The following is a 16,484-nucleotide window of genomic DNA, read 5'->3' on the forward strand; positions in this document are numbered from 1 at the left end:
GGATCGAACCTGGGCCTCCTGCATTGGGAGTGTGGAGTCTTATCCACTGCGTCACCAGGGAAGTCCCCCTGAGTGATCTTAATAGCGTGTTTTCCTTGAGATGAGGTGGTCTTATCACATAATTCTTAGAAGAATATGAGTTTGAGGCTTGAAGGCATTTAGCTTTTGATTCTGTCATTGAAGGGAATTAAGACACATGCCACTGGGTGGGAGTGGTTAAGAAGCCTGACAGATGGGTCCGCTCTTCGTGGGATGGTTTCCTTTTGCGCCTTTGATTACACTGGGTAACATGATGCTCAAGAACAGCCATGCACATCAGTGAGTGTGGATTCAGCCACACCCCCAACAGTCTCACCCTCCAGATGACTCTGAAACTCAGAAACCTGTGCCCAGGAGCTGGATAAAGCCAGACACCAGGACTTTGCCAATTCCTAGCCCAGAGGAGCCACCAAGAAGAGGAAGAATGGAGAAGCCATCCAAAGCCAAGTAATATATTTCCTTCTCCTAAAGTGAAGACTTCTGGGTGTGGCCACAGCCAAAGGGCTGGGAGCTGGGGGTGAGGGTTTCTCTTCAAAAAACCCTTAAAGGTTAACTAAGACTTAAGGCTTAGGAGGCAAAGGTTGTGGGCCAGGTGGGACATTTGGGCCTGATCATGCACTTAAAGGACACATTTTTCCCATCTGATGAGAAAATATATAATTTTCATTGTAGAAAATCTGGAAAATATAGGAGTCATGAGGATTTTAAAAATCACTCACAATATCACTGGAGATAACCATTGTTAACATTTTGAACATTAAAAAATTTCCTTTAATTTTTTTAACTGGACTACAAAGGGTTAATATTAAATGCTGTTATTTTCGGAAAGCAGGACCTTTCCTTATGTAATTTCACTATCCTGTAAAGCCACCTTAAGCCTGTGGTTTCTTTTCTCCCTCTGGCCTTCTCCTCCTGCCTCAAAATCTCTTCTCTCGGTTCGTGAATAAGAGGTGGTGTCTTTTTAGTCCTATGGTCTCATTTTTGGACTTGCCAGGGGAGCTTTGCTGGGGCTCAGCCTGCACCCCTGTGGCCACAAGGGCCTTGGGGGAGATAGTCGTGTGTTCAGAACACACGACTTGGCTCTTCATTTTGCTTGGGGCTGGTTAAAAGGGATCTAAGGACATTTGTATCTTTTCATCTACAAAGCAACTTGGTAGAATTACACGGGCAGCCCTCAGCTCTGCTTGGGGACGAGATTGGCGTAACAGTACATGATTGGGCTGCTGAATCATTTTTGAAAACTCAGTCATTTATTAAATATATCTGCTATGAGTACAGCACCTTACCAGGCACTGGGTCCACAAAAATGGATCACCCAGATTCTTCTCTCAAAGCACTTACAGACAAGTGATATTGATGAATAACAAAATAGACGACTATGATTTGGGTGTTGTGAGATTATGATAGGGGTAGACGCCCGGGTGGGAAGAGAAATTTCACCCATTCTGGAGGATCACGGAAGGCTTCTTGGAAAAAGGGCATCTAAGCTGAGAAGTGGAGGGTGAATGGTAAACAACATTCTTGAATGTGGAAGTGGAGGTGAAGGTGAGAGAGAATATTCCAGGTAGAAGGCACAGCACAAGTAAAGGCTGGGAGGTAAGAAAGCATGATGTCTTTGGGAATGACAAGCTCAGTTAAGTATGTACGATGTCCGTTCTGTGTATTTTGCTGGTAAATGCTTGGACAATGATGTTTGCTTCCGGACTGGCTTGTGTTAATCTCTGATGGCACGTTTTCCTTCCTTCCCAAGTGTAACTGCCACTGTTTCTAAAGAAGACTTGGGTCAAGGCCGCCTTCCTCAGGCAGCCTTCCTAGATTTCCTCTGGTGGAAAGAAACTCTCTCCTCTGAAATCCCATAGTGCTCTTCTCCTCTCTAAACTTTCCATTTATACAACAGCTACTTCCAATGTCTCTCTTGCTGCCTTCCTGGACTCTGAACAGATTGAGGTCAGGGACAGTCTGTCTTCCAGAATCTTACCTGGTGCCTAGAACAAAGCTGCACTTACACAGTGTGTGTGTGTGTCCAGGGAGCACTGGGTTCATGGTGAGGGCTGGTCTTCTGTGCTGCTGTCTTGTATTTTTTGAGATTTTAGCTCATCCTCTCCCTCATTGTAATCATTCTTTCCCTCCCAGTGCCTGCCCTTATCCCCTGTCATGGTCGGTCGGGCTCAGGATAATTTTCAGAAGAGGATAATGGCATTCGATTTCATTTATGCATGCAGATTGGATGTGTCAGGATGAAGGTTTTAAGTGGCATTATAAATAGTGCCTGGGGAAAGGTCTGTGCTGTGAGTGGCGAGAGAGCAGAACTTCTCACGTGGGGACCAACACTTCAGTGTTGCAGAGGGTTTGGGGCAGGGCTTATATCCAGCTGTTATGCACTTGTATGGCTGCATTCATTGGTAAAATAATGAAACTGTTCCATACCAGTGGCTGACTAGCTCCATACCAGTGGCTGAGTGGGCTCCTGTCTTGAGCCCACTGAATGTCGTTCTGACACCCAGGACCACCTACATCCAGCAATTAATGGGTTAATGCCTGGCATGGCAGGAGGTGTCCAGGAACCAGTGCCATTCTGACAGGTCAATACCCATGCCACCGATATTTTGATTATCACCCCTGATTATCAAGTATATGTCTGTCAGTGATAGTGAAGAGTTTCCTCCCAAAGAAAACAGATTTGGTGGGTGCATTTTGATAAAAGAGGGCTGATTAAGAAACCATATACAAGAATGATTGCAACCCCTGAGTTAATCATTTACTAACTGTATCACCCTAGTTTACTAACTGTATCACCCTAGGCATGTTGCTTCAACTCTGCTTCTCTGTTTTCTTGTCTGTAAAAGAGGGAAAAGAATTCACTCCTTTAGTATCCATCCATCCATCCACCCATTTGTCCAACCAACAAGCAACTGTGCCATCGCCGGCCTGGAAATGTTGCCTAACAGTGGCTGGACAGACATTTAGGGAATTTAGTTTGGGGAATAGTCACAAATCTGGTTTTGAAGGTCAAATGAGACATTGAAAGCAAAAGCCTTTCAAAACTGTGAAGGATTTCACTGATGTTGGGGTCCTCGCCACATCAATAACAACATTACTGCCGTGGTGTTTACTCAGGGAACAGACTAGGGCATTTTGGTGCAATATAACATCAGGAAGGCCCTTCAGCTCTTTATTTATTCATGCCATTTGGATAATCCTGCTGGTGCCGAAAGGACCATGAGTCACTTTCCATTTAACTAGTGTTTGGTAAGAGCCTCCTTGTTCCAGATACTTTTTTTTTTTCCAAAACGAAAAGAGCTTTACAGGTTTTGCTGATTGTAAACATAATACACAGCCTTTATTAAAATGTAAAACAACACAGAAAAATGTATAAAGATGCAAGTAAAATTAACCCAAATCCTACTCCCAGAGATTAATACTCATCTTTTTTTTTTTTTTTTTTTTGCGGTATGCGGGCCTCTCACTGTTGTGGCCTCTCCCGTTGCGGAGCACAGGCTCCGGACGCACAGGCTCAGCGGCCATGGCTCACGGGCCCAGCGCTCCGCAGCATGTGGGATCTTCCCGGACCGCGGCGCGAACCCGTGTCCCCTGCATCGGCAGGCGGACTCTCAACCACTGCGCCACCAGGGAAGCCCTGACCTTTTATATTTTTATAACCATATTTCCCCCCCTTCCTGGTTTTATCTTTTGTGTCTCATGTATCCTTGCTATCTATAAAGAATAAATGAACTAACAGTGCCATAAGAGGCTATATTGTATTATTTTTATATTTGTATTTATATTAATATATATCCTCCGGAGACAGAGGATGAAGCCATTCATTACAGCTGGGCCTTAGTCAGAGAAGGAGGAGACACAGAGCTCAGCAGTGAGGGGGGAACACCCATGACTCGGGCTGGAGGGCGCAGTGACTAATCTCACAGACTCCAAGAAGGACTGGCTGCCTCGGTTTGAATTCCCTTTCCACCACTTACTGTTTGAGTGGTCTTACCTGGGCACCTCTCTAGGTCCCCTCAGTTTTCTCATCTTTAAAATAGGAAGGACATTATACCCACTTCAGGGGTCACCTTGGGACAAACTACGATGGGGCGTGTCTAACACTCAGCAGAGTGCCAGGCACATGGTGAACTCACCTCAACGAGCAGGTGCCATTCTTATTAGTCTCGGTTTTAGCAATTTGAGAAGGGCCTCCAGAGACCGAGACGGGAGGTCCTGTCTCAATCTGCCTTTGTGAGGAGGCCTGGCTTGGGCTTCCTCCTGGAGGCTGGTGTGGGAAACGTTTCTCAGCTGGTGGCTGACCAAAGCCAACACCTGGCCCCCAGCCCACTGTGGTTCTGTTGTTCTCGCCCGCTGGTCACTCCCCCTGAGGCTCCGGAGACCTTGCTGGCATTTTTTACATCTTTTCTTAAATCCCATGAGGAAAGTGATTTGTTAATGGGCATCTCTGAATCTGGGGGTTCATGAACCTCCTGGCAGGCTGCCCTCCTGAAGAACCAGTCTCGTGTACCAAAAGCCTCACCAAAGCTTTGCAGGGTCAGCGGGTGAGTTTTATTCCAGCCCGGCCTCCTTCCTAAGAAAGAGGCTTGTAGGAAATCATTCCCAAGAATCAGCTCCCTTTTCATGTACTTCCTCTTCATGTGATCGAGGAGGGGTGTTTGCTGAAGGTCTGACTTGGCAGTTAGCGTGTCTGGACCTCTCTTGGTTCCATTAGCATTCCCTTGCTGTGTACACACCTGTATGAGAAAGTAAATCTTGGGTTACAAAGACAAAAGGCAGTTAGTAGAGCAGGATTCCAGTTAAGAGCTCCTTACAAATCCTTTTGCCAACTGTCAAACCCACTGTGAGAGGCCACCATAGAAAAGGCCTGTCTGGGGAGCTGCAGAGACTTCTTTTTTTTTTTTTTCAAGGATGGAATTGAACAGAACCTGGGAAGTTTCTTTCCATCCACAAATTTCAAATGGCCTCGTTAACAATTCATTGTGTGCTATCAAATATTACTGTCTCTGTCTCCCCTTGGAGATTCTTATAATCCCAGCAGACCAGGGACTTAACACACTAAGTATGGGCAGTTGTGAAGAGGAGGGTAGTGAACTGTTTCCCAGTTACAGACACAAGGCACATACGGCTGGGGAATAAGCAATGATTTTAGGGGATACAGGGACAGGTTTTAGCCTCCACTGATGATTCTTAGTGATAATTAGCAATCACTCTAGAGATGGTAAATGGTGGTCTATAATCTTATTTTCCTTTATTACCTCTGAGTATAAAAAGAGGTTTCCCCTCTCTCTTCCTCTCCCAACACTTCCCCCTTTTCAGTATCAATATGGGTTTTTGGATTATTATTTAATGTGTTATAATCCCTTCCTTTTGTTATTGATTTTGATACTCAAATTGTTCCATATTTTGCCAGAGGGAGCCCCTTCAGGTTGGCTCCTGTGTCCTTTCGACATGTTCCCATAGGTTTCTGAGCATTTCCTTATTCTCCGGAGTAAGACTTTCCAGGTTATATCTAACCTCTTATGATTAAAGTGTTAGAAAAAGCAGGAAGGTGAAAATCTTTTCCCAACTTCAGCACTGGCAAACACATCCCAGAACTTTGGCAAAAAAACAGCACGTTCCGGACTGGACTTAACTGATCACTGAAGCTCCAGAAACGGGTCATGGGAAAGTCACTGTTGTCTGGGAGAGGCTGTGGGGTGCAGACATAGATAATCTATCAGAGCTTCAAAACCTTCTGTATAACATTATTTGGATGCCTACACTGGATGGGATGCTGAGGGCAAGAAAAGTGAAATATATCTTGTCTCTGTCCTTTAAGAGCTTTCAGTATGCTTGGGAAGAAATCAAGGGTGATGGTAACCGTTCTCAAATGCACTTCAATCTATTAGAATTTTACAGTTCCATGGAATCAAAGTCATCCCCTTTTCATTGTACAACAATAGTAGAAGGAGGATGGCCTATTTCTCCTGGATCTTTTAAAACATGATAGTACTTTCCAGAAAGAGACTTGCCCTGTAGACGGTTTTGGTGATGATTCCCCTGTGCTGTGCTGTATAAGTGTGATTTGGGGTTTTTTGTTGTTGTTGTTGCACAGAACAAAATAACATGTAGGTTACCTCCAATAATGGAGCTTGTCCTATGGATACGTTGAATATGGGATAGTGAAGCAGTGAAGTGTGGAAGTTAAGAGCAAAGGTGTCAGAGACAAGAATTGGCTCTGCTACCTGCAGGATGGTTGATCCTGGGCAAATCAACTTAAGCTCTCTGGGTATCTGTTTCCTTATCTGTAAAATAGGGAACAATAGTAGATACTTTACAGAGTCGTTTTGAGGATGAAATAAGAATATAAAAGTGTTTGCCACGGTTCCTGGCATTCATTAATGCTCACATTATAATTGCCATTATTATTATTATTAGGGACGGAAGCGTTGCTCAGGAACTGGTATGCTGTTCAGAGTTCACATCAGCCCCTAGACATCAGGCTTCCCTTGGCTATTTATTGCTCGATCATTATGCAGACTCAGCTCCTCCGTCTCTGCTTTGACTGATTGCAGCTACCATGAACTACTTTCCCTCTTCTCCTTCTCCACCAGGTGACTTCTGCTGACTCATCGCTTTTGAAATCCTGTTGCTATTTCTCATTTCCATGGTGGGTGATCAAAAGCAATTCGCTGGTTTCCCCTTTCCTTCTTGCCAAGAACATCTTCTTTCCATTACTGTACATCTCAGGGAGGGAGAAGAAGGAACAGCAGTGAATTCAGGAAAACTGAATCCCATGTAGACTCATTTTAGGTCTCTTGTGCCTTAAGTGACCCTAGTTTGGCCTTTCAGATGACTCTCACCTAACTGTTTACACAGGGAACACCTCCTTGGTACATAGAAATGCCTTTTCCCACTAAGCTTCAAATGTGCTTAGCTTCTGCATCTCTAGGAAGTTTACAGAAAAGCTATAGCCCAATTTGTATCAGTGGATTTATTCCCCTTTCATTCAATTGTTGAATCATGAAGGAGAGTTAGGTACAACCACTGACTTTCAACATTGAGTAGAAACATTTTAATATCTATTAAAACAACAGAGTAATGCCCGTAATAATAGGTCCAGTATCAAAACCTATAGACGATTTAGAGTCCACTGTTTACGTTTCCTATCTTATTCAGTTCACCTGTTTCTTAAAGATGACACCTATTTTAAATAATGAAAATCAAACCATTTGCTAAAAATAGGAGCAAAGCTTTAATGTAAAGGATAATTAATTTCCTATTCTTCCAGGGACGATGACATTGAGGGTTGCCTGGGTCCCTTGCTTTTTCAGTCTGTTTTTGGCAGTATTATTGCACATCCATTTGGGTATAGCAAGAGAAGGGAATATCAAACCATCCTTTTGAGGCTTTTTAGCAAGGCTGAGGAAAGGATAGGTGTCCACTTGTTGGAGGGTGTCTACTTGTTAGCAGGATTTCTCAGATTGTGATCTGTGTTCCAGTCTGCCCGTCTCCAATTCAGGGGAACTGAATTAAAAAGTTTTGCTGTCAAATCAGGTTGGGAACCACTCGATTCTGTGGTACTTTCATGCTTTTGAGGAGTCTTATTTCATGTAAGCGTACTGTTGAATCTAAGAAGCCCTGTAAAACTGGGGTAACTCCAGCATTTTCCAAATATATTTCAAAATGGAATCTCTTTATTTGTGGAAGGTCCATTTGTGAATGATAAAGTCTGGATTTAGAGTTCTGTTGGGGTGGTACCTCCAAAGAGCAGATTCCAAGATGGGATTGACGTGCTCAAGATTTATTTGGGGAAACGCGTGGGAAGGACAAAGAGGAAGGAGTAGGAGAAAGCAGAGAGTCTTCAGACCACGATGCAAATTTGACCCCTGTGATGGAGAGCAGGAAGGAAGGGAAATTGGGTAGGAAGATTCTTCTAAAACCGTTTCCTCCAGGTCAGGAGGGAGCCTTGTGGCCTAAGTTATCCGTTAGAGGCGTCCCGTGTCTTGCAGGATTAGTTCATTTGCTGTGGTTAGTCATTTGCTGGGAGCAGCCCATGGGCAGCATGGCCTCGTGTGACACAGTAGTGAATCGAGAGTTATAGGAGCTGGGGCGGTCAGTCAACTATGCTTCATGCAGCCAGAGATCTGAGTGGCACTTTTTCATGACTGCCACAATTTCTAGCTTTGGCCCTTTTTTAACCATGCAGACTTGAGTAAGTCATTCCAGGTTCTGGAACCTAAATGATTAATCTACCAAGTAGCAGGGAAACCTTTCTATGTCACATAGCTGCCGTGACACATAGTGGTACATGAAAGTTCTTTGTAATCTACGAAGCATTCTAGAAATAAGAAAGAATATTATGATGGAGTGGCTGAAGCCTTTTCAAGTGTATTAGCTGCTAGAAAGCCATTGTGCCCCTTGACCACATCACACTGTCTTTTCCCTCATTGCTCTGAACTTCCCACAGGCCCACTGCAGTGCTGGGCATCTAATAGGTAGTGAGTAAGTGTTTGTTGAATCATGATAACAACTGTTATGAGTTCTCTAAAGAAACACTCCATGACTAAGACGGTATGTGGGATAAAGATTGTAGACGCTGAAATTTATTCCCTCTGGCAGAGGCCACATGGCAGGAGGCAAAGCATGGGGGAGGGCGGAGGATGATTTCTGCTGATGTGATCTGCACTTGTATCTGGAATGGATGTAGCAGCTTCATGCAAAGGGTTATTTCTCTTCCCAGAGCGAGGAAGGTTGGAGGAGAGTTTCATAACGTTCTTGCTTTGCAATATAGTCTCTCTTTTGAGAATTTCTAAAATAATTCTGAAGCTAACTGAATTGTTAAGACAATTCCCGATCTGCATTCTAGACAATTGTACAGCAACACTCCTCTGAAGTTCGTTTTCCAGAGCTGTATATCAGTTACCCTATTGGCCCCTTTGAGTTTTACCAATTCATCCTTTCCCCCTTTTGGAGAAGTATCAGTTGGGGCTAAAATGTTTGAGGGGCAAGCACAGGAAACAGGGTAAGTGGAGTAGCAGGGGTGATGTGTGACTGGGTAATTTCTTAAAGAGGTGACTGTCGCTCATCTATTTGGTTCTACTTTCCTGAGAGGTGGCAGTTTTGTCTATTCCTTCTTTGTACATTTCTTTGCACCAGCTCAGCATTTTGTTCAATTAATGTTTGTGCAGGGTGCACAATTAATGCTGGGTGCAGGGAAGACAGTGGTGAATCAACTAGAGAGAGTTCCTACCCTAATGGAACTTTTGGTCTAATGGACACTCATGAAAAAAATCATGTAAAAATAAAATGACAAACTATGATAAGTGATGAAAAGAAAAAGCACGGGGAATGTGAGGACCTGCTGAGCCTATGGGAGGGGGCGGGGGAAGGGGAGCTTCAGGGAAGGCTTTGTGATGTTTTTTATTTTATTTTATTTTATTTTTATACAGCAGGTTCTTATTAGTCATCAATTTTATACACATCAGTGTCCTTGTGACGTTAAGTGACATCTTTCTAAGGGATGGGATGGAGTTAATGGGGCAGAGAGGTGTGGGAGGGCATATGGATTCTAGGCACAGAGAAGAGCATGTGCAAAGACCCGGAGGGAAGGGCGTGTTTCAGTCAAGTTGCTGAAGGAAGGTGGTGTGGTCGGAGCAGAGAGAGCAAGCAGCACGAGATGAAGTAGAGAAATAAGGCTGCGGGGTTGTCCATTTGGTTTTTCCCTGCGATGAGCAATCAGCAAACATTTATGATTGAATGTGTACTGTGCAGCCAGATGACTTCTGTTGTTATGATGTGTACTTGTATCTGAGCCAGACATAGCAGCCACATGGTAAGGCTGTCATTCTGCAAACAAGGAGAAATAAACTTAAATCCTAGGAGGAGGGATTTGAGCTTTAGCTAGAGAACACTTGGGGCCCCCTGGGGCTGTTGAGCTCAGAAAAGAGTTGCCACAGGATCTTCTTTTGTGAAGAACAGATCAGACAAGGGGAGGAGGTTTGGTTCCCTTGAACGGCTCAGGAATCAGGAGACAAGTTTCCAGCTCTGACGGTTCCATGATTGGCTATGTGACCTCAGACCACATCACCTCTTTAGTCATCATTTTCCCCTTTTGTAACGTGTAAGGTTGGGGCTCAGTAATCTCTGACATCTTTGCTTCTGATTGGGATCAAATCTATGATGACCAAAAACAGGAGGTGGGATGCTTCAGGAAGCCTGTGCCCCATCTGTGAACCCCTGAGCCAAGGCCCATTTCTCTGGAGACAATGAGCTCAGTTGCGGATGTTGAACGAGGCTGCCTTGTGAGCTACTCTGTAACCTGCTCAGTCCTCACTTGCAAAACCTTCTCCCCACCCGCCTGCCTTCCTGCCTTGCAGTCCTGCCCCTTGGAGGCTCTTACACCACTGCCTGGCCCACAGGCGTCAACTTCCCATTCTTCCGCATGAGGGGCTCAGTGGAGTGCACCCACTTTCTTTCCTTTCCTGTGGTGCCATTAAGAAGTGCAAGAGGGGGGCTTCCCTGGTGGTGCAGCGGTTAAGAATCCGCCTGCCAGCGCAGGGGACACGGGTTTGATCCCTGGTCCGGGAAGATCCCACATGTCGCGGAGCAACTGAGCCCGCAAGTCACAACTACTGAGCCCGCGTGCCACAACTACTGAAGCCCACGCACCTAGAGCCCGTGCTCTGCAGCAAGAGAAGCCACCACAATGAGGAGCCCGCGCACCTCAACGAAGAGTAGCCCCTGCTCGCCGCAACTAGAGAAAGCCCGCGCGCAGCAACGAACACCCAACACAGCCAAAATTAATTAAATTAAAAAAAAGCTCAAGAGGAAGTAACAAAGGGCAGTGGATCAGTTCCTTGGTGCTGCCATACAAATGACCAAAAACTGGGAGGCTTTGAACAACAGAAATGTATCCTCTCCCAGTTCTGGAGGCCAGAAGTCTGAAACCAAGGTGCTGAGAGGATTATGCTCCGTCTGAAGGCTCTGGGAGAGAATCCTTCCTTGCCTCTTCCAGCTTCTGGTGGCCCCAGGCATTTCTCGGCTTGTGGTCCCATCATTCCGATCTCTGCGTCTGTCTTCACATGGCCTTCTCTGTGTGTCTTCTTTTCTGTTTCTTGTAAGAACACTTGCCTTTGGGTTTAACACCCACTCACGTAATCCAGAATGATCTCATCTTGAGATCTTTAACTTAATTACATTTGCAAAGACTCTTTTTTGCAAATAAGGGCACATTCACAGTTTCCCAAATGTGTATATTTTGGGCAGCCACTATTCAACCCACTCCAGGCAATGACTTCTGAAGCATCTGATCCACCCAAATGCCTTCTTTTTATTTGTCTCCTTTCTAAACTTGACATCTTTGAAATAACCTCAGACTACAAGTCCCAATGAAATGCCACAGAGAGCAGGCTGGAGGGCCTGAGAGCACAGGCTCTGAGGGCAGGTGGCCTTGGTTCAAATCCCAGCACTTACCAGCCCCTCTGTGGCTCAGTTTCACCATCTGTACATTGGGCACAGTGATAGTACCTACCTCTGAGGGCTGTTGTGGGACTTAAATAGGATAATACTTGTAAAAGTACCTAGAACTGGCCCCAAGTAAAGTGAAAACATATTCATTACTGCAAATGAGTAGGGGATGGTGAAATAATTAAAAATCCAACTTTGATGGCTGGACGGTGGCTAGAAAGTATCCAGGGCTTTGGCACTGTCTGGAGCTGGAGTTTCTTTGAGCCTTGACCTACCTGTGGCTACCTGACTTGGAATAAAACACCCTGGAGGCCCCTCCTCTCAGGATCTGCTCTGAGCTGCTGTGTTTGCAGATCAGTCTTGGGCTCTGGATTTCAAACAGAGATAGGGAGCTGCCGGGCAGACACAGCAAAAAGGGCATTTTCTGGGAGACACCTGCCCGTCTGGAGGAGACAGCCTCGTGCCCGAGACCCTCTCCATTCTAGAGGGTAGACTTTCTCCTCCCAAAGACCAGTGCTGGACGCTGCACCTCCTACCCTGCTGACCTGCCTTGAGGCCAAGAAGTTAGTTATCGTGAGTATTTCTGGACAAGGTCAGGAGCCTTCACTGGTCAAGGTGAGACCGGTTGCTCTTCTTCTTATTACTGAGCTTGACTCTGTTGCTGTCTAGGCTGCTGGGAACCTTAGGGTCACAATGAGCGAGGTTGCAGAGTGCAAAGAGGCTGGGCTTCAGCAACGGATGCTGTGTGGCTGTAGTCAAGTTTCCAAACCTCTCTGAACTGTGGTGTTTACCATCTGGGAAGTGAGGATTGCCTAGTACCTGACTCTGGTTAGGTGCTTGAAAAATTGTGGCTCTGATTGGTATTTGGGAGGTGGTATGGAGTGGAGGTTGGATAGAGTTTTGTCGCAGCTTAGAGCTATGGGATCTTAGGCAGGTTACTTAACCTCCTAGGCTTTAATTTTCGCATTTGTAAAAGAGATTGAACCTTTCCATCGGATGGTTATTGGGATGATTAGATGAAAAAACATGTATGCAGGACCTTAAGCCAATGCCTTGCTTATCCTACACGCTTAATGAACAGCAGCTATTGATTGCCCCAGAGCACTTTGAATAATGATACTAAATAATAAAATGGATGACTGTAGAGAACAAATTATCCATCCCAGCATGGTCTAGGAGGAAGAGCATTCATCTGGCTGTGAGGAGACCGGACTCTGTCCCCATCTTGGCCAACTTGTAGCTGGGTGACTTTGAGCAAGTTGCTTTTGCTTTTAACAGTTGTGAAATTTCTTTCATTTGGCTTTTTTAACTATCCAGAGGAAAGTGATTAGATTATCATATTTAACCCCTTGGAGCATTTTCTGTAATGCACAGGGGTTCTGAAGTACAGCTCTATGGAAGGAAAAAGTCCATTTTTGAATGAACGGGATTCGAGGTGTGTCTGTTATCAGAGTTCCCCCGGCCTGGGTTTGGAGAGGGAGGGCTGTGGAGGTCCATGCTTGCTGAGGTCTTAGCATTTCTGGGGGGTGAACACAGGATAAATGGGCACCCAGAAGTCCCAGCAGTTTCAATAAACAGGTATATGATCTTGATTTGGTTCCTAGTTTCTTTCTGGGCCTCAGTTTCCCTACTGGCCAAACGAGTAGGTTAGTCTTGATGAGTGGTTTTCAAACTTTACACCTTAATATATAGAACAGATAGAAATGGAGCCCCTCAGATTGAAGGGATGGGGGAGTGTTCCCGGTGAATCTGAGGTCCTTGATGTCTCGTCTCAGAAAGAATTTAGTGAGAGACAAAGTGATAGGTAAGAAGTGGGCTGGGCTTCCCTGGCGGCGCAGTGGTTGAGAGTCCGCCTGCCGATGCAGGGGACACGGGTTCGCGCCCCAGTCCGGGAAGATCCCACATGCCACGGAGCGGCTGGGCCCGTGAGCCATGGCTGCTGAGCCTGCGCGTCCGGAGCCTGTGCTCTGCAACGGGAGAGGCCACAACAGTGAGAGGCCCGCGTACCACACACACACACACACACACACTATATATATATATGTATATATGAACTTTGAGAACACAGCTCATTGGCACTGATTACTTAGCCACAGGGGTTTGCAACCCTGCTGCACTTTAGAATCACCTGGGGAACTTAAAAAACTACTGCAGCTTGGCCCCGGTGCTGACCAATGAACTCAGACTCTGGGATGGGATCTGGCCGTAGTGTGGGAGATAGTTTTAGAATGCTCCCTCACGTGAATCTGATGTACAGCCAAAGTTGACCATCATTGTCCTAAGTAAATGGATATGGTCAGGAGAGCAGTAATGGGAAGATCACGGGCAGAGAGGAAAACAAGTTTCGGAGTCTTAACAAGGCAAGATGTCACATAGGTTTGTATTTTAACAATCTTCTGTCAAAGCCCACATTATGGCTGTTTCTATGTTTGCTGGTTTGCCTTTAATAAATATATGCCAGTCCTAGAAGTAAGATGAGTACACAGATAGCATATACCCAAGAAGGTATTTCCTAGTAGCAATGGGAAATTTACCCAGGGCTCTCTGGATAACCTCAAAATGGTGATAAAGCTTGATTTTGTTTTGTTTTTTAGGATAGACTTGATTACCTGCAAATACATTCTTCTGATAAAGGAATTTTATTAAATATAATATATTTTTTAAAGTTTTAAAGAGTTCGTGTATAAAGAAATTCACAAATCAAAGTGGTTGTTTTTTTATATATATAAATTTATTTATCTATCTATCTATTTTGGCTCCGTTGGGTCTTCGTTGCTGCGCGCTGGCTTTCTCTAGTTGTGGTGAGCAAGGGCTATTCTTTGTTGCAGTGCACGGGCTTCTCATTGCAGTGGCTTCTCGTTGCGGAGCACGGGCTCTAGGTGCGTGGGCTTCAGTAGTTGTGGCATGTGGGCTTCAGTAGTTGTTGCACGTGGGCTTTAGTAGTTGTGGCTCACGGGCTCTAGAGCTCAGGCTCAGTAGTTGTGGTGCACGGGCTTTGTTGCTTTGCGGTATGTGGGATCTTCCTGGACCAGGGCTCGAACCCATGTCCCCTGCATTGGCAGGTGGATTCTTAACCACTGTGCCACCAGGGAAGCCCCGAAGTGTTTTGTTTTTTTTTTCCCACACTGGATGTTATGAGTGGAACTGGAGGGTGAGGTGCAGAGGTGACCTGAGTCTTCTTATCTGGGAAGGAGAGTAGCAGGGGCCGGTACTGGTCACATCCATTGATGCAATTAACTTAGTGTTTGGCCTCTTGGCCTGAGCTGCTTCTCTTCTGCACTGAAGGTAGAAAAGGTGATTCCAGAAGGGGAATCTGGTGACACAAGTGGAAAACCACAAGGTGACCATGGTTGTGAGCGATTTCCTAATCTCGGCTCCCCTGAGCCGTGGACATGACAGTAAAGTTGCTATTTGTAGAGCTTAGAGCAGCTCAGCATGAGGGTTCAATGAGGTGACATACACAATATCCCAGTGAGAAAAGCAGTGTTAACTTTACCACCACTTCCTGCAGAAGAGGAGCCTGGAGCTCCGAGAAGTCCTGTGGCCAGCTGCAGTGACATAGCTAGAAAGTGTCATAGTTGAGACCCAAACTCCAGTTGCCGGGCTCCTCTTTCTGTGTGCCAGGCTGGCTGCCTCCCTGGCAGTGCGAGCCCTGGGCTCAACGTGGAGCAACGGCGCCTTGAACAGATGTGCGGAAGCAAGTTAAACACGCGCACTGTTTAATGTTCTCGCTGTTTGGATGTAGATATCGGAGTCGTGGTAGCTTTCGCCCTGAGGAGACCAGGGTGGTATGGGGGTTGCTGTGTGTCTCTTGACTTATCTTGGGGTGGCACTGGGAGGAGATTCAGTAGACCCTAAACTGGAGAGTTCCATCCTTTCTTTGAAGTGGGGCAGGAGGTTCCCATGCCGGAATCCTCGGCAAACTGGAGAGGGGGGCCAGTACGATGGCAACTGCCTTGAAGACTTACCAGGTAAGTCTTCCTGCTTTACTGGTTGATCCCAAAATATTGGCTGGAAACCCCGACAAACTCTTGTTTGTAAAAGTGGATAATAATAGCATCCTCCTCGTGGTACGTGGTGGGGATCCTAGGAGCTTATGTATGTAACATGGTATTCCTGGCACTTGGTGAGTGTCAAAGCATGTTTAAAACCTTCAGAACTCACTCAGGGGAATATTGTAGCATGTTTTCTTGTCATCAACATTGTAATACTTTATAGCATGTTTTACATTGTATAAGCATTGTTTCCTTTTTTAACATCACCCTGTGGATTTGGTAAGAAATATTGTGTCATGTGAGAATGAAACGTGTTCATCTGATTTAAGCATGCAGCCCCCAATTCTGGAGCTAACAGGTGGCTTCAAGCAGGGCCCTGAGCTGAGTCTTGTGTCTCCAATTTACCCTGGGCTGTGCAATCTGCCAGTGGCAAGATCTTTCAGGGCTGGCGAGCTGTGCCCTCTCTACTGTGGATGTCACAGGGCTGAGGAGAAGAAATCAATTTTCATCAAGAAACATTTTCACGCTGGGAGTCATGCTGGGAGTGCCCTTGATAACTGACTCAGAGTTTCAGGCAGACAACCTTGTGTGTTTGTGAAACAAACATCAATCCACCCAGAGAGCAGAGCTGGTTGTAAATTCTTTGGGCATTACTGGAAGGTTTCTGGCTTCCTTTGTAGGGGGTCTGAGCTGTGTCTAGAGCAGACCTCCTGAGAACTGGTTCTTCTCCCAAATTAATTAAAAATCTCTGAAGGTGGTTCTGGACATTGGTATATTTTAAACTCCTTAGGTGGGTTTAATGGACAGCAGGGTTAGGAGCTCTTGGTTTTGGAGGGGCAGGGGTGCCTGACTCTGAGAGGTGGCGCATCTCTCCCTCCTCCCGTGCCCACGACAGTAGCCTGTGGCATGCCCCATGCCTCAGTCACTGCCCTGTGGGAGGGCTCGGAATGCTGAGGCCATCCGTGATGAACTGTCAGCTTCCTAAAGGAGTGTTAAGTC

General features: G+C 45.7%; 1 protein-coding gene across 1 annotated transcript in view; it reads left to right on the forward strand.

The window, feature by feature from the left end:
* The first annotated feature begins 395 nt into the window (after positions 1-395).
* FER1L6 (fer-1 like family member 6) overlaps positions 396-16,484 on the forward strand; it is a 146,660-nt gene continuing 130,571 nt past the window's right edge. Inside the window, exon 1 of the mRNA XM_060127378.1 lies at positions 396-486. Within this exon, the coding sequence (XP_059983361.1) occupies positions 464-486 (23 nt within the window). The 5' untranslated portion in view covers positions 396-463. The remainder of the gene's footprint in view (positions 487-16,484) is intronic.

This window comes from Lagenorhynchus albirostris, chromosome 17, assembly GCF_949774975.1.
Source record: "Lagenorhynchus albirostris chromosome 17, mLagAlb1.1, whole genome shotgun sequence".
In the NCBI taxonomy this organism is placed as follows: domain Eukaryota; kingdom Metazoa; phylum Chordata; class Mammalia; order Artiodactyla; family Delphinidae; genus Lagenorhynchus; species Lagenorhynchus albirostris.